This window comes from Caloenas nicobarica, chromosome 22 (assembly GCF_036013445.1).
Source record: "Caloenas nicobarica isolate bCalNic1 chromosome 22, bCalNic1.hap1, whole genome shotgun sequence".
NCBI classification, from domain to species: Eukaryota; Metazoa; Chordata; class Aves; order Columbiformes; family Columbidae; genus Caloenas; species Caloenas nicobarica.
In genome coordinates, this window is record NC_088266.1 from 6,024,344 (window position 1) to 6,050,939 (window position 26,596).

Below are 26,596 nucleotides of genomic sequence, written 5' to 3' on the forward strand. Positions count from 1 at the left end.
ATATGTGGTAGTTACAGAAATATTTATTATTTCTTCATAATCCCCTGGTGTTGTGAGAAAGTCTTGTGTGTGCTGGGACTTGGGGAAGAGGGGCCAGAGGTGGCAAACGGTTCCATGTCTGTTGTGTTACTCTCATTTCTTATGCCTAAGGTGTCAGTGCATTCAGGAGAAAACAACAGGGAGCATTTGCTTCATTTTTTTATAATTTCTTTGGATACTAAATGAAGAGAGTCTTCCAAGTGAGTATTGTCCCTGAAGGAAAGAAAACGTAGGAAGGCTGCAGCCTTCAACTTCCAAGCTGTGCAGCTGTTGCAGAAAATTTATTTTTATTTTTTTCCCCTGTAATGAAAAGAGATTTTGTAGGGGAAAGAAGAGCTCCCCTCAAGTTTATGTTTTTATTTTTTAAAATTCTTTTCCATTTCAGGATCTCCTGATCTTGTTTTCATATCTGAAACTCACTGTATGGCCAAGATAGAGACGGAATTTTGCGCAGCACAATATACCTGCTTGAGAGCTGCTGTTTGTAAAGAGAGCTTTCAGGTTGGGAGTTTTTTCCTTTCATTTCCCTCTTCCTGCTGTGGTTGCTTTTGAGGAGCAAGAGCTGAGCCGTTCAGCACCATTCTGACCCTTTCATTTCGCTAGCAAGAAGAAGGGAATGGCTGCACCACAACCCAGAAGAGCCAAGGTGGTCAGTGGAGCCCCAGGAATTATATGACAGAGGCGAGAGAATGCCGCGTGTGCCAGGTATGTTTTTGGTGAATTGGTTAATCCGTGTGGACAGTGAGTAACTTTCTGCTTGATGTTTGTTGCTGGTTGGTCTCCCACAAACGTGCTGGGGAGCTCCTTGTTTTCCCTGGGGCTTCTGCCACCACGACGTGCAGCTCTGTGTGCGAGGTACAGCGATGGTTTTGGAAGGGAAGGATCTTGCTCAGTCCTTCTGGTGTAAAAACTTCAAATATAGCTCATCTCATACTCGGAACCGGGGTTTCTAAAGCATTTCCTTTGGAAGCGAGGCCAAAACTCAGCGTTTTACAGACAGCGTGAGACTGAGGGAGTGGAGAGGGAGATGACTGGTCAGGAGAAGAACCCATTTCTAGTTTGATTATGTTCCCACTAGGATTTCAGGAGGATTGATCCATCCACAAGTGGATTACAGATGGTTAATGCAGCCCAGTAAAGTGCAACAACAAAAATATCCCCACCCAGGGAAGCAATTGTTACTCTGTTATGGACACACTTTATTCTGTGTATTGAGAAAAAATTCTCCCTCATTTCATTCCTGAAATTCTCCTTGCTACGTGGCCATGACGGGGCTGCCGAGCTTCTGGCTGAGGTCAGGACCACGTCTCTTTGGTAACGCAAGGTCAGGCCGGTGCAGGCACTTCTGAGAGCTGCAGCTCCAAATTGACAGTTAAGCAAAATATTCCATTTTCCTTGCCAGCTGGAGCAATCCCTTGTTTTCAGCTCATTTGCTATTCAGCAGAGTGTGGATTTTTCTAGGAACATGCAGATGCTGATCACGAGGGGCTGCATGACAGTGGGAGAATGCTTGGGGACTAAAGAACATTTTTATTCTCTACCTCCCTGGGGAATGTTGCTCCTTGGTACAGCAGATAAAATCCTTTTTAGTCCATGACCCACTGAAAAAGTACAAGTTTTAACTGCCGTTCCCACAGGAACCACACAAAAATGTTGGGTTGTCGTTTTTTTCTTTTCCCCCCAAGTTGTGAGACGAAGGGATAAATATGTAAGTGCTTTTTAAAATAGGAGCTATATGAGGATTTGCTAATTCTTTTCACATGGGCCGCAGAGGAGCCAATATGTGGTAAATCACATTCAGCTGTGTGTGCTCCCCCTCCCCTGCCCGTGCTGGGTTTGGAGTGGTGCCCGAGGGATGAACCGCTGATGCCGTGAGCCATTGGACACCATCAGATCTTGGGTCCTTCTCCTTTCCTTGTCTTCCCCACCTCTGTGTAAAACTCCCAGTTCGTGACGGGGAAGCTAATGAGAGCAGTTTGTTCCAGTGCTGAATAATATGCACTTAATCCACGATTAAATAAGAGGTTTTGTGAGAGGTGAGATTTATTTTGGGTATTCAGACAGCTGCAGTTCTAGCACGAATGGTTGTAGTACCTATAGATACGTTGTAGTACATATAGATATGTTGTAATAGGTTGTTCTTGCATCATCTTGGGGACTTGAACGAAGCGGTGCCAGTGAGATTCCTGGCCCATGCACCAGGGCTGACTTTCCTTTTAAATGTGGCAAACGAGAACCATTTAGAAATAGTGCTAAAGTAACATTTAGTGTTTGCAATGCTGAATGAAGGTGGGGAGAGAAATGCTAAGAATAATCCACGGAAGTGAGAAAGTATTTATTTTGAGCTAAAACTTGCCCTTGGGAATGTAGCCATATGTTGTGTATGATATGTCAGCCCCACTTTAAACATTTTGGCAATTAAGACTGAAAGATAAGACTGAAAATAGGAAAGCAGGACTGAGGTGATTTAACAAGGAAAGTGCATCGTGTTGTGCAAATGATCCAGTCCTTTATGTTCTCCATAGCCTCTAGTCGACTGTTGGCAGATTTTATACAACATTCATTCCCTCTCGACAGCTGTTTAGAGCTTTCTCATGTGACATTCATTGCGTGCAGAGATCTTGGGATACACATCCCTGTTTGCTTAGAAATCCCAGCTCCCTGCAACGATAGCCAGGTCGCCGCTGCCGACAGGGTGAAGACAAAGCAGAGTTGGTTCTGTTCCCTGCCCTCCTTTCCAATTCCCCATTACACCAGATGGGTTCCCTCAAAGTGTAATGTGTTCCATTGCTTTGAGACACTGTGCAGAAACCAAAGCCAGGAATGCTCTTCTGTCCAAATATAGTCAGGATGACAGTTCTTGCCTGTACTCCAAACCAAATATCTGCACTCAAGAACCCGAGACCTCTAAAATTCATCCGAACTCCGAAGTCACAGCATCCGGTTTCTGCACTTGCAGAAAAGGTGTCGTTTGAGGGGCTCAGGCTGCCTGGTAAAGCAGGGAGAACATGTTCAGGTATTGGAGAAGACAGAGATAAATCTTTAGAGTTCTGACTAACTTCTTTCCCTTGGCACAGGGAAAGGGGACTCTGGGAGTTGTCTGAAGTGTCTGAATGAGGCTTAAATTCTGACAAGTGCTGTAGATTTGAGGCCACTGATGGCTGGATTTGAGAGTCTTTTAGGCACAATTATGTCTTGGCAAAGCCATGATGTTCTTAACCCAGGGCAGGAAACAGATGAAATGTCAACAGATGTGCACTCTGGTTCTAATAATCCTTAAGATACCTACAGAAGGGAGCTGTGCTTGAAATTCAACAGCTACAGTATTAACAAACTAAGCATAAACCTGCAATTTTGCTTTTTTACCAGCAGCGGCACTGAAGATTGTGCACTGAAGAACCCAGATGCACAGTGACTTTATCAGAAGCGTTGTTAGTGAGCACGGCGTGGAGTTCACGTGTCTCCCTCAGCTCCGCGAGTTGCATCTGTAAGTTCTGAATACCTCAGCAGAAGAGCTTTCCCCATCTGACTCTCATTGCCATAGCTGAGGTTTATGTTGGCCTTACTGCTGAGCTGGTTTCTGAGCAAATATTTGGCTTAAGTTTTGAAAGCGTTCTGCAGCCAGTGGTTTGGTGAAGTTGGACGCACAGGCACTGAATTTCGCTGGGGATGGGCACAGCGCATTCCCAGCATTTCCCCGGGGGGAAAGTGAACTATATGCTTTCCAAGAAATGCGGCTCTTGCTTCTGATCCATCAAGGTGTAACCTGCTACCTCGCCGGGGAAGCAGGATCCTAAATGTCACAGAGGTCACAAATCATCTCCGCAGCACATGGCGCAAGAAAATAAATGGTTAATATACAGTCTGAGCTCTGTCCTTCTTCAGAATATTTCAGTAACTCATGGAAGAAGCCTTGGCTGCATAAATAAGTATTCAGAAACAATGAGATCCTCAAGAATGCCCTTTTACTAAAGCTCCAGATACTGAGCTCCGGATACTCTTTGCTGGCAGAATTTTTCTTTTGAGCCAGCGCTGCTTTACTGGGAACTGCTTGGGAAACAGGGAGATTGCAGAGTTGCTTTTCCTCCACCTGCTCAGAACTGTTTGGCTAAGGACACCCCGAATCAGGAGTATCCAGCACTCAGTGAACAGGCAGAAAAGTGCAGCTGTTTCTGAAAACCTGAGGATTTCTGAGTAAGCTTTTTAGAAAGTCCTGAGTTGACCTATTGTCTGCAGCCTGGAGCTGCCTTAGAGAAGCGAACAGTTAAAGACAAACTGAGCACTTCTGCAAGCCTGTCTTCCTGACGTGCTCAAGCTGAGGTACCCAAAATCAGTATGATTCTGAAAATACTTGTCTTTCTCAGCATGAAAACCCCGTGCTGGGTAGCTCCCAGGTACACCGTAACTTTGCAGGTCACTTGCCAAATTTCATGGATGAGGGGGTCGATATTTACTTTTGTCTGAGTTTGTAAACCCGTTTCTTGAGCAGAGCCGGCTGCCTGTTCCCTCACAGCATCTCATTTTTCATCCTGCTCCCACAGCCCCTGACAAATGACAGCTCTTTGAGCGTTAAGCATCCCTAACGAAACATTCCAAGGGCGTGATGCTGGCTGCTGGATTCCTTTTGCTGCCCCCTCCCCCAATTTTTTCATTACATAAAGCTGGCAAGTGCAGATTTGTCCTCTGCTGATTATCCAGTCAGTTAAAGAGTTTATGTCCATCCCAGCTTGTTTCATTTTGCTGCTTTTCTTCCCAACTTTCAGCTGCAGAAATATGAAACCTCTTGGCAGAGGCTGAGAGAATCTTTGGCACATTGGAAAGCAGCTCAATGTAAAGTCTACATTTTTTTCTTTTTTTTCTTTTTTTTCTTTTTTTTAGGGCTTTTTGAAACTCCAGTGGTTCTGCACAGCTTTGGCAGTAACCGCAGAGCTACTCACAAATGCTCCAAATGCAACTGTGAGCAAAAGGATTACCAGCACATTCTGTGAAGAGAATGTCTCAGTGTCTGCCACATCTCTCTTTAATGCTTTTGTATTAAAGGACGACATGGATCAAGCAGAACAAGTCTGTGCAGACAGAAGGAAGAGCTTCCTCTCAGCTGACAAGAAGAGGAGCAATGGCTGTAGGACCATGGTGGGGGTTTTCTGCATTTTCCCTGCGGTGGCTTTGCTGGCTGTTGTGGGAGACCCAGCTGGAGCTGCAGTTCAGGAAAATCAGGTAGGGGAAAGGATCTAATTCTCAAATGCTTGAAAGGGGAGTGGGGGCATCAAATGTATGTGATGTCTATTCTTTTTAGAAGACGGATACACTCATAAAGCAATCTAAACAATATGCGAATAACTGCTAAGGCAACAAAATCTGTTTACGGCTGTTTGAATCCCTTTTTGCAAAGGATCCCAAAAGGTAATTATGCATCCAAGTAGAGTCAATTATCAGAGGTGTGTTTGCAGCTTGCAGGCGACCAAGCAGTGAACGCACAGATGATTTGGGTGGATTTCCCTCGGAGCTTTGGCTGTTCTGGGTACCTTTGCTTTCCCAGCCCAGTGTGATGTGGCATGTGGATATTCCCATTTCTGCAGCAGCCGAGCTTTCCTGGGAACTCCAGAGGCAGAGCTCGTGGTGTAAGAGCTAAACTGAGTTAATGCTGGACCTACGAAACTATTAGCTGTTATTAACTCATTTTTGAGGTCCATCTATTAGCATGACGTGCTGGGACAAGCTGGCATTCAGAGGGAGCTGTAGAAAGGCTCTGGCGCTCTCAGAAATCGATCTTAATTTTTGCTTTTAGTTTAAATTTACCTTTTGATTTTATTAAAAAACCAATCTTCTTCAAGCGCTTGCATCCTCTCCTGCCGTTTGTCTTTATGAAGATGCTGGCAGTAGCAGCCTTTGTTTGCATCACGTGCTCTTACTAATTGGTACCAAGTCACAGAGTCACGTTACTGTTCAGTTTATGAGAGGGGAACTGCATGACTAGGAGTGAGAGAGGGGAATTAATTATATTCATTACAACTCAATTAAGTAAATTAATGGAGGTCTGACTGCACAGGCTGAATAACGTGTGTTGGGTCCCATTTTTTCACCTCCACTGCTCAAGACTAAAAGGCTTTTACAGTTTGAGTCAGACCTGTCACCCAATTTTGTCTTTTACTGTATGATGGCTTTAAATGCACTCCAAGGTCTCTAGGGCTCCTATTTACTTGGAAGGCATTTCAGATCCACAGTGCAGCTCTATAAAGAGCTCTCTGCACAAAGCGTTGCCTGTTTTACTCATTTGTCCAGTATTTCACTTCTCCTGTGGTGAGGCTGGAGAGCAATAGCAAAGTGAAAAGGAAATGAGAACTTTCCAGGAAGAGCTGCAGAACTCGCCGTGGCCTCATTCCTGCTCCGTCTGTGCCTGTTGTGTTCCCCAGCCTCCAAACGCCCCGTACCTGGTAGTTTTTCACTCTGTCTCCCATCTCTTTCAACCTCCTGTTTTGTCTTTTAAGGAAGATGCCACATCACCTGGAGTTCACAGAGCGAGCGCCTCTGCTTTGCACAGCCCGGCTTTCCCACCTCAGCCTCCGGGACGGAGAAAACGATACACGATCACCCCAGGGCACCTGAAATGGGACCACTTCAACTTGACGTACAAGTACGGACTTGAACGAGCTCTAAGAGTGACGCTGGGGTCTGCGTTTTTCCTGGGTATAGATATTAACCACATGGATGTTGCTAATCTATTTGGTAGTGAATGGAGAGCACTAAGGCCACTCTAAAGTAGGGAGTTCTTCTACAGTATTGATTTTTCCCAGTGGACAGCAGGGGTTAGTTGTGCTGTGAGCCCAAAGAACGAGTGGGTGGCATCAACCTGCCTCCTTCACTCTGAGCAGAGAACACAAATCTCCCTTTACGCTCATCCCAAACAGGCTAAGCTTCATGATAGTCTGAATTGTCCAGGTTTACACTCATTAACAGCCTGGCTTGATACGAAACCTGCTCCCTTTAGGATGTGCTGGGACGGAGGGAGAACATAAAGTGCGTACCTAAAGAACAGAGGGAATAGCAGAATATACGCAGCTTTTCCCAATTGCTACGCTTCAGGCAATGTCCTGAATGTGGATCTTCTTTTGGGACAAGATAAGTTTCTAGGGGCCATCGATACATTTCCACGATACAAACAGGGGTTTTGCCATCCTGCACCAGGAGTTCTCTTACAGTTCAGCTGGATCAATACCTGTGGCCTAAGTAAAATCTTCTCACAAGTCTCTCTCTTCCAAGCAATGAGATTTTTTTCAAGGGAAATAGCTTGTTTCTCTTTCAAAACTTTTGAGGGAGAGTATTATAATTTAGTGCATGCACATACCATTGTAGCCTAAGTGTGATGAACAGGAGTTACCGCTACTGAAATGCAGTTGTTTTCCAGCAACACTGTGCAACAGATTGGGAGATGCTGGGATAAAAATAGTTTTCCAAGTGAACCTTGTCTAAAATGATGTGCCTGAGGAAGGACAAAAGCTGTAGTCCAGAACCTGTGACTGTAAAGAATATCAGTGAAATATTAGTCCCTGTGGGGGTTTTATTAAATATTCTTGATATCCAGTTTGAGCTACTCCTGTTTTGAACCTTTTAGAGTGAATGGAAAGACTGGATCGTCTGATGCAGCCTCGAGAGCCTTCAGCTTCTGTTTGAGAAGGGAAGAGCGTTTTCCTGACGTTTTCCTGACGTCGTTCTGTGTCCCTACAGGATCTTGTCCTTCCCGAGAAACCTCATCAGCGCCAGGGACACGCGCAGGGGCCTGGCAGCCGCCTTCCGAATGTGGAGTGAAGTTTCGCCGTTCAGCTTCAGAGAAGTGCCGCGCCACGTAGCCAGTGACCTGAAAATAGGTGAGGCTCACGGGACAATTGTGCGTGTTAATTCCACGAGGGACTTGTAGAATTTCAGTGTGTAAAAAGCAGGAGTTGGGAGGCAGATTGTCCTTTGTTGTGTGGGCTCAGCAGGGCCTCTTGGATAAGGTTTGGGGCATCATTTGCCTTTAGTCAGATTGAAAAACTACTTCTATTTGCTCTAAAGAAATGTTAATATCATCATTAACACTGTCTGTAAATCTTGCAGTCAGGAAGCTTTAGGTATTTGATGAGAATTAACGCTCAAAAGCTGCCACTGGGACAGCATGATCTCAGTTCCACAGATGGGGAAGGTGGATATTGAAAGGTGAAATGGCAAATCCAAGGTCACAGAGAGCGGAAGTGATGGATTCCAGCTTGTTTCTGGTTTTAGTCTCCCTTTGGTTGACCCTGCAGAAGCCCCATCTTTTCTGTCCTCTCTCCTCCCTTCCCTCTGCCCCGTCAGCTGTGAGCAGTCACCTCCTGAGCTCCTCAGGCCTAGAGAAACGTTCGAGCTGAGGCGTTAGCTGCTTAGTCTCAGCCCCAGATGTGAATTCTTCCTGGGATTTATGGTCTGTGTGAAATAACGATTTCCTGTGCAGATGGCAGCAACGCTGAAATAACCAGATTTACCATTGTTTCGCAACACGCTCCTCACTCTCGTGCTGGTGACGCCACTCGGCAGCGCGTGATGTGCCTTCCCAGGGCCCGTCCTGCCACACCATCACCACGCTGGCCAAAGGACGCCAAGCAGCTATGGCTCTAAGGCTGTTTATTTCTATTTAAAATGGAACAATTGCATCCTGGGGTTATCATCTCATCGTCCAACTGCTCTCCACCCCCCCAAAAAAAAAAAAAAAAATAAAATCCATGCAATGTTGAAAAAGAGCTCAGCGTTCCTTTTTGCAAAGGGCTCGTTTCTGTCCTCTGGGAACAGCTCTAAATCCAGGGTCATCACAGGGCTGAGCAGAGTTTGCATCACAATCATCAGTCCTGACAGTTGCCCTGCATTTATTTTTCCTTTTCTGGCTCTGTAGGTTGGAAAACATGTGAGATACCAGCAGAGATTTTTTGTTTTTCATAAACCACAAGCTGACAGATGTCTGTGTCCTGGCTGGGTTTACCCTGCTCAATACACTAAATCTTTTCTTTTTTCACAGGCTTCTACTCAATCAACCACACGGACTGTCTGGAGTCCCTGATCCACCACTGCTTCGACGGCACCACCGGGGAACTCGCCCACGCCTTCTTCCCGCCCCACGGGGAAATCCATTTCGATGACCACGAGTACTGGATCCTGGGGAACACTCGGTTCAGCTGGAAAAAAGGTGACACATGTCACAGGGAGCACGTCATTAGTGCCAGTTGGATTTAAGGTTTTAGTTCTTGTTCTGGGATTTACCTAATATGGGAAAGAGACAATGGAAAGGGTTGTGATTTTCTGTAGTTTGGGAAGTTGTTCGACTTGTTGTTACGTGGCTGAACTGCTGTGAGGGACCGTGTTTGGTGGCAGGGCCCTTTCTTCCCAAATAATGCAGTGGGCACGATAGTTCAGCCACATCCTCAATAATTCTATCTGCCCAGGCAGGTGCAGCTCAGAGAAGGGCCGTGCTATTTTACTTCAACTTGCTGGCAGAGCTTTTTACATTTTTTACATTTACATTTTCGGTCATTTTTGCATTTGTGGGCACCTAATACCAAACTATTAGTAACACAGTTTTATTTCCTTTTTTTTTTTTTTTTAAGCAATATCAAAACTAACTTTAAATGAAGATGATCCCTTACTAACTAGCAAATTCAGTTCATTATTATATGACGAATTCAGTACTTTCTTTGAAAGTATGATACTCTGCTTTTCTACAAATAAAAAGAGGAGATTTTTAGGTGACATAAGGACTTCCATCCTTCTCGTCCTAGTGCTCAAATATTTCCTGTGGTGTTAACCCAGGATTAGCAAAAGCCCTTCATGTTTCAATGCCGGCTGGTTTTCCATTTCCCTCCCAGGCGTCTGGCTCACGGACCTGGTCCACGTCGCAGCTCACGAAATCGGACACGCCTTGGGCCTCATGCACTCCCTGAACCCCAGCGCCCTCATGCACATCAACGCCACCTTGACCGGGAAAAAGACCATTTCTCAGGATGAAGTCTGGGGAATCCACAGGCTGTACGGTGAGGAAGGGGCTGGGTTGTGCCCGGGCTCCTGTGCAAAGGTTTGCCTGAGGTGTCACTGGATCCTGGGGGGCTCTCACGGTGTTGGACCCTCACGTTTGGCAGAGGCAGTAGGCAGGAGGGATCTTGCTCCTTTTCTATGCAAAGTAGAGTTAAAAGGACTCCTTGGGTCTTTTGTACTGTGGCATATACAACAATTAAAGCCTAGTTTTAGCCACGGAGAGCCCTGACTTGCATTTGTACATTTTCAAGCATCAGGTGCACAAAGGGAAAGGAAAAACACGCAAAGGGGGAAGAGAAAGAGCTGGACTCAGATGTGTTGATACAAGATGATAAAACTCTCTGCAAACCAAAGAGGCTGTGGCAAGATTCTCTCAAGCTCTGACACATTTGCCTGCTCCTCTTCAGACAATACCTGGTGTAGGACTTGGAGCAGCTCTTGAATCACAGATGCTACTGCATGAAAATAGCTCAATATCTGGCCCACTGCTCACATAATAACGGCACCCCGCTCTGTTTCTTGTACTCCTGGTTTAGATTCAATCTGATTTAGGTGAAATTTGATTCTCCAAAGGAACAGTCTATACCCCAATCCCTCTAATGCCTTTTCTCTTTCTGTTTCAGGATGTAAAGACAGATTATCCATGTGCCCATCATGGGCACAAAAAGGTTTCTGTGAGAAACGCAAGAAGTTGATGAAAAAGCACTGTCCGTCTGCCTGCGACTTCTGCTACGGTATCTGATTTTCTTCTGGGGTTCTTGGTGGGGTTCGCTCAGAGGGAGGAGGTTCAAGTTAAGCGGAGTTTGCAGGGATAGGCGGGATCTTAATTCCACACTGGAGAGCAGTGGAGGCAAGTGGCTGGCAGCTCTAATGAGAAGCACAGATTGTCTTGTATATTTGAGCCAAGACCAAGGCTTAGAAATAAGCAGCTTTTACGTTTAAGGATTTGTGGAGTAGAACATTGAACTGTCCCGTTCTTCTCTAGTTTAACTGAACCAATGATAGGGAGTTTCTGAATTCCGTATAACTAGCACCTCCTTCTCCAGTACAGGGTATTTTTTAGACCAGATTAATGCAAAAATGCAGTCAGATAATTAAAAACTCATGTATTCTATGTGATTGTTCATATACTCTTCCATATATATGAAACAGGCAAGTTGATTTTTATCCACCGCTGTCAGTTTACAAGCCGCAAAATCGTTACCTTTGCAAATGGATAATGTTACAGGTCTATCCAAAACTGCTCAGTAGGAGGCATTTTTAAATTAATACCTTTAAGATTCCTTAGTGTTTTGCAATGACTAAAGCTTGGCAATGGGCTCTGCTAACTTCTGCCATTTCTTTCTCTCACGTCTGGACAGAATTCCCATTTCCAACGGTCCCCCCTACGCTGCCCCCGCCAAGGACAAAAACCAAGACTGTGTCTGAAGGCAGGAACGTCACCTTCCGCTGCGGACAGAAGATCATTCATAAAAAAGGCAAAGTTTAGTAAGTGCTCTGTCATTTATTCCAGTCCCTTAGGAGACTTTGCAGCTCAGATCAAAAAGGATGAGGAAGGAGGACAAAAGAGCGGAAATATGAAAGTTTGTCTTCTGGAGCGTGTCACTCTCTCGTTTGGCACCCAGAGAGTGGTGGCTGAGAAAGGAGCGTGCAAATACTGTTCGTAGCATTGCAAGGCAGTTGGTGTGAAAGCAGAGCTGTCAGAAACAGGACTTGAAAAAGGATAAAATCCAGTTCATGGCACGAAGGTAATTCTTACCATCAAGTCAAATTCCCTGGCCCATATTCTGTAAAAAAAACTACAGTCTTAAATTTACCCTTTCAATTAATTAGTTGGTTAGCTCTTTACTAATGTACAAGCATCTTATCTCTGGATGTATCTAAAATGGAGAGATATGCCCAACATCATGAGTTAGTTTAGACTGAGGACCCAAATTCTCATCAACCTTCAAAGATTCAAGCTCCTAAATTACTCAGGATAGTGCTCTGTTGTCACTGCTTCATCTCCCTGAAATACACAGCAAAATTTAACCTGGTTTTGGTAAAGTCCCATGCGTGCTGCAAACTCGTTCAGCAAAACTTACTAGGAGAAAGAACCATGAACACATACTGCACTGTACTAGACAGTTTGTAGTTTAATTTCCATCATTTCTATTACTTTTCTAGAATGTCTATTATTTTTCTTCTGACAGCTGGTATAAAGACAAAGAGCTGCTGGAATACTCATATCCAGGTTACTTATCCTTAAATGAAGATCACATGAGCATCATTGCAAATGCAATTAATGAAGGAACTTACACTTGTATAGTAAAGAAAAAAGAAAGAATCCTGACTACTTATTCCTGGAGAATCAGACTGAAGCACTAACAAAGGCCCTGGAATGAGCACTTCAATTACTGCTGGTTGTTTCAAATTCAAAACGTTTCTTTGGCATAAGAGACTCTGAGACTTAATTACTGGAATGTAAAACTTGTATCAAGTATGTGCTATACAGAGAATTAAAAAAAAAAAAAAATTTAAGTGTCAGATTTTGCAGTTAAACTATGTGGATCAGCGTGGACTGCTGAAAACCAGGAACATAACTCTTCAAAGAAATGGATGAACAGCTGATGTTGCAGTGGAGGCAGAGGGTTGTGGAAGGAAGGTGACCGGTTCTATCTGTAAGTGTTTTGCTGACATTTTTTTAGATCCTGGTGCAAAGCAGTAGAACTTAGGAAAACAATGTAAGAGCTAATACTGCTTTTTTTGTTACTTGTCAGAAGGAGGATGTAGGGTCACAACAAACCTTTTCCAATTACTGCATTCTGCATTTCAACATGTTCAGTTTAAGTATCCCCAGGACATCTTTCTTCCCCTCAGCAGCTTTCCTGGGGTTTGTATTTATTACTTATGTATTCTTACCCCAATAGACTCTCGACCTCCAGCTGCAGCTCCTCACACCTTGTCATTTGTTGTCTGATCTCGACTTCTTCACCAGAGATGAGGTAATTTCCATCGCTGTCCCCCCATCACCCAAGGGATGAGGTAAATGTGCCGCGTCCAACAGGAAAATAACGTTAGTATCGATGGCAAAGCCTCGTGCACTCCAGTATTTGTTTGTATAGTCAGGAATTGTGCTAAAATCATGTACGCTTCACTTACCAGACCAGTAAGAGAACTGGTTCTCCTTCCGTACGAGGCAAGCAGTCAGGCCGAAACAGAAAAGAGTTCTGCGTTCCTGCCCAGGAATAAAAAAAAAGCCACAACGCTACTGGTTTCAAAATTTACCACAATTTTGGTACATCCGAATTCCAGTTCCAAGGCCTTTACCCAGAAAAAAAATTTTAAAATGTGCTGAAACTGATAGAATGTTTATAATTTAAGTTAATCCTTTTACTGGACTGGTGCCCAGTTCTGATTGCACAAATACCCCAGTATTTTCCCAATCTTCCTGTTCCCAGAAAAGAGCAATGGCCTTAGAAAACAGAGACTTAAAAGGATGTGAAATTCCAGCACAGCTCCTCTGGTCTTTCATCTTAGGAGAAAGGATGAGATAATGGCATTATACCATCAGCAAAGCTAAGCTCTTCTTGGTATGGAAAAAGAATATTTAAAAGAACTTTCTACAGAAAATAAAGTTTCGATTCTCCATATTAAATCTTTTTGGTTTATAAAACAATAGATTAATTCTTTTGCACCAGTGCCATTGTAAATACATGTTTATAACACAAACAGTGTTCAGCTCAGCAGTGCACCCAGAAATATCGTGAGTATTGAGCCCAACCCAGCCTCGCTGGAAAGAAAACCTCGGAACTGTTATGGTTTTTTGCCCTAACTATATTCAGATGCATACAATTTACTTTAAATAAATTTTTTAAAAAAGCCCAGAAGTTGTTTGCCCCGGCTGACAATATGCTGTAGTAGCATCAGCACAGATTTGAGGGTAGTGGGGGAATAAGTTCCCCCTCTAGAAGACTTAATGTCGCCAACATCTAAGTTTGCTGCATGTGTTGAACTGAAATCCTGCACGCTGTTAAACAATTAAAAATGTATTTTAATTCTACAAATGTACAAGGAAAAACAAAAACAAACCAAACCCAACGAAACAAAAAAAACCTAAAAATAAACCAGAAGCTGTTCCAGGATTGTACTTCAAGTTTTCCTTTGTCAGATTTTGTAACGATCCTTGGCTTTTCAGGTTAATTCCAGTCCGCTAATGGAATGCACAAGTTAAGACTCCACACCCAGCAAGAGCCTTTGAATCTGTGACGACATTTTGACTTTTCTTCACACGTGAAAAACATCGAGTCTCCCTGACGCGAAGAACAGAACTGTGCCACTCACAAATCCACCCACAGGAATGGGGCTTTTTGTTTTTCCTCCCCCTTCCTTCAAAACTTGAGGCTGAACCCAGGTCCTGCAGCAGATGCTCCTTGATTTGTGGTGGTCAGATGAAAACCTGTGTCTTTGAGATCATCATCACCCTGTCAAAACCAATCACAATTAATTTATCAGTAAGTGTGCAGATGCATTTACCAACACACAAATCTAAACGACAACAATGAACTTAGCAGGCTTTGGATTTTTTTTACAAAAAATAACTTTGCAGCTTTGAAAGCTTAGTAGAAAGTGTAAAACAATGTATGCTTTCCAAAGAAAAATTGTCCTGCACTGTGATAAAACCAGGCATCATTTCCTTCTCAGATTACGTACTGAAATTCTGATTCTGTGACCACCACAGTAATTGGCTGTGCCCTTTGAAAAGGAAGAGGGAACGCTGGACTTTAGAGTGTCTTTTTCATGCAAGTGCAGGTGAGTCACAGGATCCCAACCCCCAGAAGCCTCATAAAACGCTGCCCCCGCAAACTTTTCCAAAATCGGGATTTGGACACATCTGAGGACCTGAGAACTCTGTGTGGATCTGCTCCACTCACCAGCTGACTGTAGCCAAGACCGCCCTCCGGGGGCCGGGGGCTCGTGCCGCGTTTCACCCTTTGCTGTTCGCTTTTTGCTGGCCAGGTGGGGAACATGGAGGGGTCGATAGGAAGGGGAGTCTCTCGGAAATACTCGTGCTTCAAACCGTCTTCGGCAGTAATTCTTCTGGCTGGGTAGTACGTCAAAAAGCTGAAAAGTATTTAGGAAGACAATGAAATAGGGAAGAAAAGAGGGGCAAAAAGAAGAAAAAAATTAGCCCCAAAGTTATAAATTCTTCAGAAACGTGATTTAGAATTTTCTGATTTTTATCAAAATCTAGGAAAGAAACAAGATTACTTTTGCTATTACTAAAACATTTCTCTGTTCTTCTAGGATATAGGTACAACAATAATCTTGGACTGAGGCTTAGCAGCAGGTGCTGAGAGCACGATGTGAGGAATAGCACTGCAAGGAATGTTAAGGTTAAATGCACTGAATTCCAGGCTCCACCACGAGCCCTTCCCCCCCAGCCCCGCATGGGATCACGTTTTCCCAAGGACGCAGCTCCAGCACTTACTTGTTCATCAGATCGAAGCCCTGGTCCGAGAGCAGTGCCCCAAACCTCTTGCGGAGGTTGTTGTAGGGATATTCCGTGAACGTCATCTTCTTCACTGCCGGCAGCTCGTTGTAACCAGGCCAGATTTTTTCACTTGGAGTACCCAGATCCTGTAAATTAAAATATCTCCTTAAGAAACTCATTCTAGAGTGCAACCTTTGCCTATTCATGATGTAGCTATAGGAGCTGTTAAGCATCCAGAGAAAACAGACAAAACACGTATCATAGCCTACTGTCAGTGTTCTAAAACAATTATCAGAGTAATGAGCCTTTTATTGAGGCTGAATCTTTGTCAAAAAGCAACAAGCACTTTGAATTTCTTGCTGTTCTAAAACCAGTCAGTTAGAACCCAAAGATGTTAGAAACGTTACCTTAAAAACTTTGTTGATCTGATCGATTTCTGACTTCCCCGGGAAGAGCGGTTTCTGCGTTAAGAGCTCTCCAAATATACACCCGACTGACCACATGTCTATCGCCGTTGAGTATTCCTGAAAAGAAGGGATATAATATACCTTATAAAATCTGTAAGATACTTTTACGGAGTTGTTTGGGGAAAGGAGTGTTGTCGGTTTGGTTTGTGTTTTGTTTTTAAGGATTCCACCACTCTGACCAGAACACACACAACTGTTCCAATAAAATAATTCAAAACTCAATCTGTCACCCACCCTCTGTCGGTAGAAGATGGAACCTTTTTAGCTGTGATATTAGGAAAAATAATACTGAAGATTCAGAATTTCTACCTCTAAATCACCATCAATAATCAAGCATACTCATACTTTGTTCATCAATTATAAAATACCTTCGCTCCAAGCAGCAACTCCGGAGCCCGGTACCAAAGCGTCACCACCACCGGCGTGTACGGCTTCAGCGGGGACCCGTACTCCCGGGCTAGGCCAAAATCACCAACCTAAATGAAAATGGGTAATCAGTAATATTCCCAACATCGACCATACTATTTACCATCGCTATAAAGAATTCACTGTTCACTAGACCAGGCTTATTTGTCACATCCTGGCATAAAACTGAGAGTTGTGGCAAGGCAGCCTCTTAAATGGTGAAGTTCACTCTTTTTTACAAGCCAAAAAAAAAAAAAAAAAAGGCAAAACATTCTATGCAGCTCCTGACACAGCTACAATGCAGTGTAATTCTGCAATACAAGCTTTTTCGTGAGTGTGGGAATTTCATATATTCTAAAAGAATTCTTACTTTTAAAATGCCTGAATGACTGAGCAACAGGTTGGAAGTTTTCAAGTCTCGGTGAAGTATCCAGTTGTCGTGAAGGTGCTTGACTCCTCGCAGTAACTGAATCATCAAGGTTTTCACTTCACCTGAAATTATAAAAAGAAGCCAAATGCATTTAAGATAATAAATATACCTTTACCTTTTTTGTTTGAAGAACAGAAAAGGGGGCAGGGGTCAAAAGCACAGCACAGACTGCACCACAAAAATACGTCACAGAACAAGAGCAGTTAAACCATAGAGCAGAATTCATTTGGACAGACACTGAGGTTTTGTTGGCCAGTTTTCCAGTTTTAAGAGTTACAGGAGATGATAGCAACCAGTACCTGGCAGGAATGGCTGCTTCATTGTTTCCATCAGACTCTTGAGGTCGTGTTCTACGTAGTTCATTACAATATAGATTTTATCCATATTACTACCTACAACGATTTCCTAAAACACAGAAACAAATGATCAAAACGAGCACACAGTATTTTAAAAAGATGCAAAAACGAATTTTAGAAATTTACTGGCAAGAGGATGAATGGAGCCTGCCATTGATAAAATCCACAGAAAATGTATTTTTCAAAAAAACACACCCCATAACTCATTTTTGCAAAACATCAGGTTATGTAGAGGCAAGTACTGCCTATATAGTTTATGGGTAATATACAATTGTTTACAGAAACAAGCTCTGCTACAAATGCTAACATTTTTATAAGGCATTTTAAAAGTCAAGAAGCAATATTTCAAGAACAAAAATACATTTGAAATAGCAGGTTGTGGCCTTACTCTGACAGTGACAATATTTAGATGTTGTGCTTTCAGAATCGTATTTATTTCCCTCAGAGAAGTGATGGGAAAGCCTTCCTTTTCCTTCTCCATCTTCAGGCGCTTCAGAGCCACGATTTCATCTGCAAAGGAAACAGATTAGCTGCAAATCTCCCATCACATAACTAATAAACACACATTAAGAGGTCCCTCAGTGTTCTGTCATTAATTTAACTTGAATGAAAACTGTTACTCAAGACATTATGTTGAACCAAGAAGCAGAGTCAGCCCCACGTTAGCAAAGTGGAATCAAACCACCAGCAACAACAAAAGATTGTCAAGTTTAACCAGACAGGCAGGAAGATGGAATTATGTGACCAGCAGCTGCGCCGGCGGTGCCGCCTGGCAGAGCCCTCACAGCCAGCTCTTAAAACTTGACCCCGCTCATCACCTACAGCAGATCTCGAGCCAGAAACAACTGCCTTTCGAGCCAGAAACTGAAATCGCGTTAATTGTTCTACACCATCATGGCCAAGCCAGAAATTACTTCTGAACTCCAAGAGCCGCAAGTGAAGCCCTCGAGTCAAAGAGAATAACTGGAGCCGGCTTGTACTGACCAGTCTTCTTGTCTTTTGCTCTGTACACAACACCATATGTTCCTTCTTCAATCCTGTTCAAACACTGAAATTCCTCCACGCTACGACATCCCTGAAAAAAACAGACAAGACAGACAGACATTTACTCCTCTGTATGTCTTTTTTAAGATATACGGTAAACTTCGGCACCTTCACAGGAATAGTTAAAATGTACCAAGATAATTCAACAATACAGCAGAGTTTGTGTTTTAGTAGACTAACTAAATTATTTCATTAACTCATTCACTTTGCAGAGAATGAACTGAAATTTCTGTCACAATGGCAAAGGCAGCAGCTCAGCACCTTAAACTGATACCTTTCAGATAGTTCAGTTAAGAAAAAGATGCTTTCTTTTCGTATTTCTACACTTTGCTGGTGGCTACAAAAAGAACCACCCAGCAGTTTCTCTGCACGTGAAGGGAACTCTTCTCTCTGAAGTACCTATTTCCAGATAGCAATACCAACATATCAGTATCAAATGTATTATTACATTCATATCTGGATCTAAAAGAGTCATCTCACTTTTGCTCCATGCACATTTTTTTCCTCCTCAAAAAAAAGACAGCGATATTTCACACAGAAATGTGCGTTTGGTGATGCTGAGCCAGCAAGGCGTGTTCTTCCCATAAACGATCTCACGCACGAATACGCGTTTACGAAGTTAACAAATCCGTTTGCCTGCGATTCTCTCGAGCATCCTTTCCATGATCCTCTACCTGCAGCGCAGGAAGATACTTGGGCAGCTCTTGTTTCAGCTCGATGGGGGAGGACGCGGGCGAGTCGGGCACGTACTCCCCCTCGGTCATGGCGTTGGAGTGCGGGCTGCCCTCCCCGGCCTCCTCCTCCTCCGCTTCGCTCCCCGCCGAATCGCGGTCGAATCTCGACTCTGTAACTTCAAAAGTCAGAATCAGTCACAGAAAGACGGAGCCGTCTGGAACAATTAAACTCAGCTTTAGAGAAGCAAAGGTAGTGAAACGCTGATCACTACAAGAGACAGGTGTGCGATTTATGCCACTTTAGTAACTGCAGCCGTAAAGATCAACGAGAAGCCTCATTTCTCCCCTTTGAGGAGATGATGCTTTCAAAAATTCATTTCCAGTCACGCACATACAATTGCCAATGTGTCAGAAAAATAAATCTTTACACTAATAGAATGAAAGAGAAAACTGAGGCAGTATGTCTCATTCTGACTGCAAAGCTGCTTTGATGAAAGGACGGGAGACTCAAAATGAAAAAAGCAGGAAACATTTGCTCATTAGAGTAGGATCTGATTTCCTCTAAACATTTGAATAGATTTCAAAGAATTCCTGATTCTGACATAAGAATGGCCCCAAAATGCCCAATACAGGATGCTTTAGAATGATGGCAAAACTGCAACAAGAAATACATTTTAAGTATTTTTAAATACTTGTAGAAATAGATTTGGCTGCAAAAATTCAGCCAAACACTTCTTCAAATATTCAGTATTTGCACTGTACCAACTGGGATGTGGTTTCCATTCTCCTGTTCCTCCTCTTCACTCATTTCTTCTTCGCTCACCTCTTCTGCAAAACAGAATCAAGTTCAACTGAATAAACTCAACACTCTGGAGCTCCTTGTAGGGCAGATCACTCGTGAAAACGTTTCTGTTTCACTTGGAAACCAAACGCTTCCCCTGACTCCACAGAACGCACCTCTCAGCCTCCAACAGGGAACACAATTCTTACCAGTTATCTGGGAATTCAGGGATGGGGGCAAGTGAATAAATTAAGCCAGGAAACTTAGGAATATTTGCTTATTAGCTGAAATTGATTTTAAATAAAAGTACCCAGCCATCAGAGCATGCTTTGGTGCCTTTTCTTTACTCATTAATTACAAGAATGGGCGTAATTAGACTTTTTTACTAAAGCTTTTACTATTATGTTCATTTACCTGTACTAGCAAGAAAAAAACCCCTGAAATTTGCAACTGAAAAATAATTCAAAATGACAGCGACATTTGTATTTCACCACCCCTCAAATAAGTGCAAAATTGTTCTCTACAGAATATTTGTTATGTTACAAAATTACTCAAACTGTTAGCCTTACACCACTTAGGAAGACAAAAATGGCTTTCAGTTTTCTAATCCGGCTTCTTAGATGAAGAACTGGTATTACCTCTGTATAAAAGGATAGAACATGACTTGTACTTGGGTTTTTTTCTTTTTAGTTATCTTGACCTGTGAGGTCTCAGCCTAGCCTAGACTAAGAGAAAAGGCAAATGTTCAAATAAAACAATATGGAATAACAAAGAGGATCATAACACGCCATTCTAGGGCCTGCTTTATGTCCCTCACCAGCTGACTGCTCAGACACCTCCTCAGAATTGCTGCCCGTCTCCTCCTCCTCCTCCTCCTCCTCTTCCTCTCCCTCTTCCTCAGACCCTTCACTGCTGGACTCCTCCTCCTCTTCTTCCGAGCCCGATCCAGATTCTGTTCAGGAATAACCAAACACATAATCAAACACGTAACTAAGTACACGCTTTAACAACAGTGGCTCCTCAACAGACAACTAGACAATTAATTACATCTAGAAATTGCACTTAATCACCTGATGAAGACTCTGCAGAGCTGGTTTTTCTCTCGCTGTCACTGATGTCCTGCAGGTCGGAAAGGGGATCTCTCTCTTCTGGTTTCTCTTCTTTTACTGCTGAGACCACAAAAATTACAAACAGGGTGCTGACTGAATATCAATTATAAGACTCTGAATACCCAGATCACTGATTTACTTGCTCTGGACATTAAATTAGCGCTGAACATGCTGTTTTGGAAATACAGAGCCCTAAAAAAGAAATTGCAGACTCCGCTCAAAAGACAAACAGCTTTTCTGACTTGCAGTGGTGCAGGATCGACAGCCAAAAATATGCAATACTTTTATTTTTTAAACATGGCATATGCCTAAGCCCTTCTAAGATTAATTAAAATAAATAGATAAAACAGGAACATGGTCACACGTATCACCACAACACAGTCTCACTAACGTGCGAGAATGAACTAACACGTGCGAGTGGCCGTTGATCAGTCAGACAGCAGCTTCAAAGCACGGAGCGCCTGCACCTGGGCTGTCGGGTGGGCACATTCTGCAATCAGCTTCCTTTCAACAGGTACACTGACTTGTACAGCTACACACATCAACAAGGCAGACACGGAGCTTTTCTGCTTTAACCAAAGACACTTTAATGTCAATTGTGCAAGTTCTTTACTCACAGGACCTTCTAGGCAGGGGTAAGACCGTTTTCTGGCTTAGAAAACAGAATTCACTGTCTAACCAGAATACTGCCTTAAGCATTTATTTTTTTCTACAAGGTGACAATATCACTGATGCTTAAACTATATTGATCCCTGTAGGGAAACTTTTTAAGGTAGCTTGGATCCTGGCAACAAATCCAACTGGAGCTAATGAAAACAATCCCTTTTTAATCTGCAAGGGAATCAAACTACAACATTTAAAAAATTCAGTCAGCCGCTTCTTTCTTCATTGAATGAAGTAACTCACTTTGGAACTTTTAAAATTACTACTGCTACTACTAAAAAGGAAAGGTTCGTTCAATTTGTCACTTGCACAATCACCTGCAGAACCAGCACTGCTTTAGAAAACAGCACATTGTACATATCCAGGAACATCCCAGAGCGATGCCACCCGGGCTGAGCGCGCAATACTTTCAGCACAGCACCAGGGACAGAAGTTTCCCACTAAAATTTAAACACTACCCCGAAGATCTCCTCCTAATCCCCAGGCAAAGACATGATAACGTGGCAAATGCTACCTGGTTTCCTGCTATCTGCTTGCTCAAGCTTGTCTCTTTGCTGTCGTAATGGGCTGCGACTCCAGGGTCTCATTTTTACTTTGTCTCCATATTCTTCCCTCACTGTTCTATGGTGTGCAGAAACTAGTGAAAACAAAACCAGAAGAAATTGTTACATCTCCCTGCCCTAATTACAATATTTCTGTCTGCCACAACCACCTGCTTTGCACGCTTCTCATTTTTCCTTACCAACTAAAGGGTGCTGGGCAGGAGTGGAAGTGGAATCTAACTGTATCTAGGAGAACAAAGGACTACGATTCACCTTATGCACAATAAAATATGCATTTGCAAAGAAAGGTGCTGCTGTACTTGGGAAACAGAAGCAAGATGCCCCACGTACCACACAGGGAACACCCTGAAACTGAGGCATGAATGCCAGAGAGAGAAGTGGACAGATCAGGAAGATACATGAAAGAATAAAACCACCTGAAGTTTAGAAGAAGCCGACAGAACGTTCACAACAATAAAAATAACTAAAATGAAAGGCCAGACAGATTGAGCAATATCAGCATAAATACCAAGCACAAAATCGAGCTGTTTGGCATGAACCAAACTAGAAAGAACAGCAGTAAATTTGGCTTCTTCTGCTACTCTTGAACAATCTTTGTCACTTCATCACAGGAACGGGCTCTGATTTTTACCTCTGACCGCTGGGACAAAAAGAGATCCTTTAACCAAAACCCATCTGAACTCAGACAGCAAGTACCTGATACGCTGCGCAAAGTGAGGGTTCACATGTAGAAGTGAAATTAAATTGCTCGGTTATCAGATCTGCCCCACTTGATTCCCACTACAGCCTTTTCCATGGCTGGAGTGCTTACATGATCCCTTACCCTCCCTTGGCAATTTATTTCCCCAAATGCTTAAAACACTTAATTCTGAGACTTCAATCTCTATCAAATTGGGTTAGACTCACCCAAAGAGTTTGGATTGTGACGGATACACAAACACGCACACACAGAGACAATGTCAGTTACATAAATCTTGTTCATATAGGAAACCAGACTAATGGAGAGAGGCAAAGAAAGTCTTACGGACTGATCAATACGCTGTGATGTTTAAGGCATGTGACGTTGTTTTACTTCCCCATGCAGAACTTCAGATTTTTTTCCTATCCCACATCGAAGGACCCCAGCTTTATTTTTTTTAAATTCTAGCACTGATCTAGGTAAAAACCACTTTCTATACCTCCATCCCAGCATCGTGTCAGCAGACAGCGTGCCAAAGCAACATTTACATGGAGACAGTTACCTTCTCTTCTGGCTTCCCGTTCCTTACGCCTTTCCTCAGCTCGTCTTTCTCGTTCTTTTTGCTCCCTTTGTTCTTTCTGCTGCTCTCTGATTTTTCTTTCTCGTTCTCGCTCAAGCTGCTCCAGACGATCTCTAGAAAATAACGACTTTTTGTTACGTTACAGCCCACTGCAAATTCAGCTTATGAAATAAAGGAAAACTGTTTTGCCATAACAAACTACAGGGCCATGGAGTTTCACTCACAAAACCACCACTGATTGCACAGCAGTCAAAACCAGATGTAGCTTTTCGGCTGATCATTTAAAAACAGTGTTTCAAAGACAAAGACCATGAGCTCTAAACCACAGGAGCTTCTGCACCCTTATCAGGATTTAAACAGAGATTAAGCAAATTCAGTTAATAAATCCCCTGGTACTATGCAAATCTGGTTTGTGCTGCCTTTTTTTTTCTTTCCATGATAGTGAAACACTGGCAATGAATCACCTACAAGTATCTGTTGCAATGAAGCCACTAACAAAGGTAATTAAAAGTCCAGAACACATTTTCATTGGACAACACGTTCACAGGAACATGGCCGTGGCAGCACAAGTTTTTGCTCTGAATTTTTATGTCATTTCAGAACAAAGAAAAGTTAGAGACAGGTTTAGAGGAGGAAGCTGTCCATGTCTGTCGGTCTGTCCCGGGGAGGAGGGACGTGTGTACCTCTCCCTCCTGGAATGCTCCCTTGCCAGTTCTCTCCGTTTCTGTCTTTCCCATTCACGACGGGCTTTATCCTGCTCTTCTCTATGTCTCTTCCTACGCTCATGTTCCCGTTCTTTCTCTTTCACTCTGGCATGTTTCCCTAAATAAACAAAAATTAATTTTGGAGTGTTACTATTCAAAATACTTGGCGCTTCTATTTTTAAAAAGCAAGGCTAGAAAATGTGAAACTTATGATAACCTATTTTAATGTTGTCTGTTATTTTCTTAATGGAAAAATCCTGATCTGAAAGGGTGTTGGGAAACTGAAAGATTCTAAGATCTCAAACACATACAAACCCCTGTCATTCCCACGAAGACATTACATGTAATCAAAGAAACAATGCAAGTTTAAATTCCTTTGTCTTATCCACCTAACATGTTTTCTTTAGTTTGTAGTTATTATTATTATTTACTTTCTACACAGTTGTCTGTTCGGCTTCGCTTCGGGAAACTACCACAAACGTTATAGACATGTAGTAATAACCACCTTCTGCTGAGTGACTACGGTGTCTGCGTTTCTCTTTCCTCTTCTCATCTTTTCTATGATGGGTTTTTTCTTTCCGTGACATTTGCTGCGGTGGTTTTATAGCCAAGGAATCATCCTCTTCTCCTCTAAAACACAAGATAAATTAATAAACTCCGGAAGGTGACATGGACTGTCAAACAGACTGTTATTCTCTTTTACTTACCTGTCTTCCATGGAGTCTTCCCTCCTGTAAGGTGAATTTCTGATTGTTATTTCCATGCGATGATCTCTCAACTCCCCCTCTTCAAGAGAATCCCGCTTTGAATCTCTATCATCGGACTGTGACAGAAACGTAAGAAAGGGCAAGAACAAAATGCAATTAATTTCTATGTCACAAAGGGAAAATATTTAAATGATACTCTTCCATTCCCAGCTCAAAAGCCATCCCAAACTGGTCACACCAGTAACATACACTGAATTATGAGGCAGAGATCTCATAGCTGTAAGCAGCCACATACAGCCTCACTGCAATTATAGCTGAACTTCTGTATCTTCAATGTAATTAGACAAAATTAAACAATGATTAAGGAGGATTGCATTAACTACTAGGGTTTTTTTTTCCAAAATAATGTTATTTTGTACATAGCAGTAGAAAAACAAATAGTAACATGATAGTTATTGAAGAACAATTATTTAAACCCATTCTTCTATAAGATCTTTGAAAGATTTTTACTTGAACTGCAGCTTCCAGTTAATCACATCAATTTCTTTACCTTTTCTAACCAACAGCTATGAACCAAAGCACAGTACATAGCGCGAGGCCAATGAGATCTCAGCAAAGCGCCGTATCTTTGTCACATTTTGGAATTAGAGATCACACACAAAACATGCACAAGAGCACAGCGGAATTCCACTGGCAGGGCAAGAAGCCTTGTTCTGGTCAGAAAACGAGGATCCTGGCACTGAAGGTCCCCAGGTTTCATTGGAAATGCTTGTATATCAAAGGACAACTTACATTTTTCATACGTTTTATCTCTGCCTTCTCCTCTTGCTCCTTCCTTCGCTTTTTTTCCTGAAGAATTTCATCTAAAGTTTTCACTTTCCAAGAATCCTTTTCATCACCCATTTGAATTAAAAAAACCACTCTGAAAGAGAACACGACGTTAATGAAACCTACACGAAGCGCACAGTCCAACACAAATTTGTCTATTTTAGGTTGACTTCTTATATCAGACACACAATATATCTTCAAGTAAAGTCAAGTGGGACTTATGCTGAACCAGAAAAGTACTGTTGAAATCTATAAGACGAGCTTAGGAGCCGTTCGGGTCAAATAAAAGCACCGTCCATAGTCCAGGGACGGTGTTTCCCTGAGGCGGCCGCAGGCCCCGGCCCTCACGTACCGCTCCGGTACCGGGAGGGTGACGGGAACCGCTGCTCAGCGGCCTCGCCCCGAGCGGCCGCGGGTAGACAGGGCAGCCCCGCGGACCGGCGCCCCCGGCCCTCCCGGCCCTCCCCGGCCCGGAGCCGCCGCTGCGGCCCAGGGCCCGCCGGGCCCACTCACCGCCGCCGCCACCGGAGACTGGGCCGAGCAGCGCGGGACAAACGCGCCACTTCCGCCCGCCGGAGCAGGATGATGACGTCACAGAGGCCGAGTGGCGCAACCCGGCGCCACGGCGGGAAGGGCGGGGCCGGACAGCGACCAAAATCTGCCATTGTCAAATTATGTCAAATTAATTATGCTCGCGGGAGGGTAATTAACTAATTAACGGCCACGCTCTGCCTGTTCAACAACAAATTAAAACAACCCGCAGCAAACGAACACGTTACAAGAGGAGAAACCGTCACGCGTGTGTTTCTTAATTACATAGAGTTAAATTTTATTATTCATTTGAATAAATTGTTTTTCTCACGATCATTTAAACAAGCAATAGAACGAACACGCTACGAAGGAGAATTTGCACAAACTCAGTGTGAAAGGGGCAATTCTGAAAGGAAAAATGACTGGAGGTTACGCCGCAATACGTGAGAAGAAAGAAGATTTTATTACCCATCCACGGATTTAGCTGGGAAATTGTTTCATTTTAGAAAGTAACTGCAGCAGGTGACG

At 43.1% G+C, this 26,596-nt stretch overlaps 2 protein-coding genes across 10 annotated transcripts; one reads left to right on the plus strand and one right to left on the minus strand.

The window, feature by feature from the left end:
* Positions 1–154: 154 nt before the first annotated feature.
* On the plus strand, positions 155–14,073 carry MMP23B (matrix metallopeptidase 23B). Of its 4 annotated transcripts, none has more exons than XR_010607410.1 (13): positions 155–239; positions 425–540; positions 643–744; positions 3,409–3,526; positions 5,080–5,256; positions 6,528–6,673; positions 7,765–7,904; positions 9,065–9,232; positions 9,909–10,073; positions 10,698–10,808; positions 11,436–11,562; positions 12,267–12,734; positions 12,984–14,073. XR_010607410.1 is itself a non-coding variant. In XM_065649829.1 (12 exons), the coding sequence occupies exons 5-12, from the start codon at positions 5,086–5,088 to the stop codon at positions 12,439–12,441; spliced, it is 1,203 nt and encodes a 400-aa protein (XP_065505901.1). In that variant the 5' UTR covers positions 155–239; positions 425–540; positions 643–744; positions 3,409–3,526; positions 5,080–5,085; the 3' UTR covers positions 12,442–14,073. The 4 variants fall into 4 exon arrangements, 1 of the variants encoding a protein (XP_065505901.1); XR_010607411.1 differs by having other exon boundaries at positions 3,412–3,526; XR_010607412.1 differs by having other exon boundaries at positions 647–744.
* LOC135997327 (cyclin-dependent kinase 11B) lies at positions 13,716–26,087 on the minus strand. 6 transcript variants are annotated; one of them, XM_065649824.1, is made up of 20 exons: positions 26,051–26,087; positions 25,502–25,631; positions 24,710–24,825; positions 24,508–24,632; positions 23,982–24,120; positions 23,281–23,411; positions 21,991–22,113; positions 20,775–20,870; positions 20,522–20,656; positions 19,686–19,751; positions 18,924–19,099; positions 18,190–18,280; positions 17,594–17,715; positions 17,149–17,254; positions 16,790–16,911; positions 16,383–16,490; positions 15,955–16,071; positions 15,545–15,693; positions 14,988–15,177; positions 13,717–14,537 (listed from the first exon to the last, which is right to left on the minus strand). In XM_065649824.1, exons 2-20 carry the CDS (start codon positions 25,610–25,612, stop codon positions 14,445–14,447), a joined length of 2,316 nt encoding a protein of 771 aa, XP_065505896.1. In that variant the 5' UTR covers positions 25,613–25,631; positions 26,051–26,087; the 3' UTR covers positions 13,717–14,444. The 6 variants fall into 6 exon arrangements, with proteins under 6 accessions (XP_065505900.1, XP_065505896.1, XP_065505894.1 ...); XM_065649822.1 differs by having other exon boundaries at positions 20,775–20,873; XM_065649823.1 differs by lacking the exon at positions 26,051–26,087 and adding an exon at positions 25,890–25,908 and having other exon boundaries at positions 20,775–20,873.
* Positions 26,088–26,596: the final 509 nt, after the last annotated feature.